We start from the raw sequence: 4297 nt of genomic DNA on the forward strand, positions 1-4297 counted from the left end.
GGTAGGCTTCTTATTTTATACCAAAGCTTGCTTCATTTAAAAATTGTTCGTGCCTAACCTATTTTCCTGCTTATTGTAAATATGTCGTATCACAGTTCACGTAATCGTATATATTAGTTCGAGTGTCTACGTAAAATATTAGTTTTGTGTTAACTGTGGTTGGTAGATAAGTATAATACATGATTTATGCACGTTGTTTTGCTGTTTTCTATACATATTCGTAGATGTCGTTCTTTACCACTCCCCGTAAGTCTCCTCGAAAGCATGGGATGCAAACCCCATCCCCACCAGAGGTTCCCATTCTGCTGGCAAATGTGAAATGGGAACAAGAGCACGAGGATATCTTGGTGCATATTCTTTGCAACTGCCAAGATGACGGAGTTCGCCATCCCTTTGGGAAGCATATGCCGAACATCACGAAAAAATTAAACAGACGGCTGAAGGATGGCACCGCCTACACACAAAAACAGGTTGGCGACAAAATTAAGCATCTTTGGGAGCTTTGGGTGTACTTCTCGGAATTTGTCCGAGATAAGGTAGGAACCGGCTGTGGGTGGGATGATGATTTGGGGATTGTCACGGGAACTCCGAAACAATGGGAACACATCCGACTGGTACGCCACTAATATTATGTTTAATATTTCCTTAATTACGCGAGTTGACGTACTTATTGTTATATTTGTGTTTTATCTTGTGTTTTTTCGTTTATTTGCTCTTCCTTCTCAGACAACGAGCCTCAAGAAGTACTACAAATTCCGAAATGGCCCCCCGACAAACTTCAAGCACATATGCTACATCTTTGAGGGCTCAACATCCACTGGAAAGTGGAGGTATGCTAGCACACAATCACCCCCGGGCAGCGATTGTGAAGAGAATGACATCGATCTCAACAACCCTGCGGCGATCATAGACCTCACGGAGCCCCATTGTGCATCATCTCACAAGGCAAGAAGAAAAGGAAAAGGGAAGTTGAAGAGGGAAGGTTCTCACTTGCAGGGATCGAACTCTAGCAAGCGTTCATCCAAGGGTGAGCAAATTTATTCGGAGCTGCGAAGTGAGTACGATGTCTTGAGATCAGACTATTTATAGAGGTGCAAGCTTAGCTATGGTCATTCACCCGGCGATTGTGGTTCTTATAAGCCCCCTCCCAGCCAGTATCCTGAGGAAGACATCATGGACCATATCAATGTGTTGGTAGCTGAAATGTCATTGCCCACGGAAAAATATATCAAAGCATGTGAGAAGGTCCACAATCTGACTTGGGCAAGGATCTTGTTGAAAATGAATGACGACGGTGTACGTCATTGGCTAAACGAAATTGATCCAGACAGCGACAATTGAAGCTTATGTTTTAGGCTAATATTTTATGTTGTAGTTTTTTGTGTGTCCATTGACTATTTTCTATTCTAACCGCTTAAGTTAGTTTGATTGCAATATTAGAGGCAAATCGTTATGCTATATTATGGATGCTTATTATGGAGTAGGGGAACATTTTTAACACTAATGATTAATGTTATTAACCTACTGTTACTTTCCAATTTTAATTATCCGGTTGCATGTTATTAATATTTATAGACTGAATATAGCCTGATGACGTTTACAAATGTTTTGACTAGAATGTAACATTATTCATCTCATTTAAATGTAGGCCTGTTGATATGTACGCAGCTGGCCCGTCTAATGGTAACATTGGTAATGCACGTCATTGGGCGGACAATATCGATGAATTGCTCGACTCGGATGCATTCGACACAGACGACGAGGATGAGTGTAATTTTGAGGGTATACGATTCGAGCTAGAGAATTTACTAGTGCGCATGGCAATGATCGTGGAAGAATGTTACCACCATTTTATGCACCCATGCGTAAGGGTTTGCATTCCACAGAGGACTTCCAAACTAACTGGGGCGATGTGGGTACACTGGGTGCTTACCAATCCGAACCCAACTACATGCTATGAGTAATTTCGTATGTTGCCCAAGACTTTCTTAAAATTATGCAATACACTGAAACACAATGGTTTTTTACAAAGTAGTTGGTATGTTAAGATCACAGAACAAGTTGCGGCATTTTGCCTAGTGATGGCACAGTGCCACACGCAACGGGTGGTAGCGGGTAGGCTACAGTGATCATTGCACACGATAAGCGTTTACGTTAATCGGACAGCTAAAGCGCTGTGCAGGCTTGGAAAAACTATTATATGTCCAGCTGCGATGGAGTTGCCTCATCCATACGTTGCCCGAAATGGCCGCTACTATCTATGGTTTGCGGTACGCCATAGTATAACATATCGCATTACTTCACAATTACCAATGGCATATATCTATTGTCTTTTGTGTCTTATATCTGATTTACACTCGGTAATACTGTTGTAACCAGAAATGCATTGGAGCGATTGACGGCACTCACGTTAAAGCGTGCGTTCAAGGTGAGAACATTGTGCCCTACAGAAGCAGGAAGTCCACAATAACACAGAATGTCATGTGCGTCGTTGACTTCGACCTTTGCTTCACATACGTTTATGCTGAATGGGAGGGCAACACTCATGATTCGCTGATTTTCCAGGAGTGCATCGAGGATCCCATCACTCTTTTCCCCATGCCGGTCGAAGGTACTATATGGAGACATGTCTTTATGTCAGGTTCTATTGATTTATAATACGTTTACAATTCCTTATCTACGTTGGAACCCTATGTGATATAATGTTGTACTTGATTATCTGCAGATTACTTTTACTTGGTTGACTCGGCCTACGGATGCTACAAGGGATTTTTACCCCCACATCGCAACGAGCGATACCATTTGTAAGATTTTCTCCATGGTCGACCTCGTCCGAAGAATGCAGTAGAATTGTTTAATTATAGGAATTCCTCATTACGATCAGCTGTGGAAAGAACTTTTGAAGTATGAAAAGGCCGATTCCCTATCTTCGACAATATGCATCCATACCGGATTGAGAATTAACGACTATTTGTGGTCGCATGCTGTGCGGTACACAACTTCATTCGCAAAGACTGCGGTGCTAATGATCCACTATTTCGTGCGGCCCTAATGACACATTACAGGAAAGATTGGATCGACGTCGCGCAATTGCCTACCATGACACCCGTTCCATACGTCGCGCATGGACAACCACCAAACCGAACCCGCGAAAGCAAGGAAATGATGATTATAGTCCGAGAGGCAATGACATCTCACATGTGGAAAACCGCGAATGACGAGTAATTTATGTTTTTTTGTGTGGCTTCTCCATTGTTAATTTCAGGAAAAAACAAGGAATATAATAATTGCCATATATAAATTTTTTTGGGTTAGGACCATCTAATCGGAATCTTACCCGAACTCGCTAATTTAATCCAAATCGATAAGCATAGGCTCATACGTGTACCTCTACATCTAAGCAGACAGTGCTATCAAAAAAATTCGATCGAGACACTCTCATAATCAATTTTCTCTTCGGATAAATCACTTCAACCATTAATGTCAAATAAATAATACAATTTTGTGGGGTTGAAGGGAAATATACAATTACATGTTTTATTCTTTCAATAATCCATATTTATAGCAATGACATCTGATTGTCCTTACCCTGAGTGAAGTGATAAATGATTGAATACAAATATATATAATCTATATTATCTTCTTTATTCGCTATAAAGGACCAGAAATGCATTGTTTACGTATCATTGGGATGTGCATTAACAACTGCTTATACTTATATTTCTTATATTTATATATAAAAATTAATAATTTATAAATTAAATAAACTATAAAAAATCTAAATTAAAATTAAAAAGTGTTTTATGTTAATATTGGAATTACTCTGAAAAAAGAGTATCTGTCCCAACTCTGCACAAATAAGGTCCATGCGTTGTATATGAAGAACAAGCGGATATAAATTACAATGATTGCGTAAAAGGAGTAGCACAATTAATACAAATCACAAACTAATATAAATTACAACGGTTAAGTATCTACAATTTAGAGGGACATAGTTCATTTTAACATCAACTTGTTACTACTAGATGCGTTGTAACCGTCAACATAAAGGAACACCAGCAAGAAAAGCGAAGCCAACACTGCCTGATACGTCATTTGCTTTAACTGAAATTTGACCTCTCTAGACTGGTTATTCGCTACCATAGATTTCCACATCTCATCCCTAGACTGAAACATGTTTTCTAGATGTGCTCTATACAGTGCTTGTTCGGTAGCCAACAATTTTTCAAGTCTACCAATTTCTGCCCGGGTTAGCTCTTCTATGTCCTTCAAGCGTTGCATGATTTTTTTTTCGTAA

General features: G+C 39.7%; 1 protein-coding gene across 1 annotated transcript; it reads left to right on the forward strand.

The window, feature by feature from the left end:
• Positions 1-224: 224 nt before the first annotated feature.
• LOC132169357 (uncharacterized) lies at positions 225-2808 on the forward strand. The gene is made up of 6 exons (XM_059580404.1): positions 225-614; positions 727-1058; positions 1649-1782; positions 2167-2270; positions 2380-2611; positions 2726-2808. Exons 1-6 carry the CDS (start codon positions 225-227, stop codon positions 2806-2808), a joined length of 1275 nt encoding a protein of 424 aa, XP_059436387.1.
• The last annotated feature ends 1489 nt before the right edge of the window (positions 2809-4297 follow it).

This window comes from Corylus avellana, chromosome ca1 (assembly GCF_901000735.1).
Source record: "Corylus avellana chromosome ca1, CavTom2PMs-1.0".
Lineage (NCBI taxonomy): Eukaryota > Viridiplantae > Streptophyta > Magnoliopsida > Fagales > Betulaceae > Corylus > Corylus avellana.

Coding starts and splice junctions, on each gene's coding strand:
- LOC132169357 (XM_059580404.1), top strand. CDS start 225: ATGTCGTTCTTTACCACTCCCCGTAAGTCTCCTCGAAAGCATGGGATG. Junction 615..726: donor AATGGGAACACATCCGACTG/GTACGCCACTAA, acceptor CTTCCTTCTCAG/ACAACGAGCCTCAAGAAGTA. Junction 1,059..1,648: donor TATTCGGAGCTGCGAAGTGA/GTACGATGTCTT, acceptor ATTTAAATGTAG/GCCTGTTGATATGTACGCAG.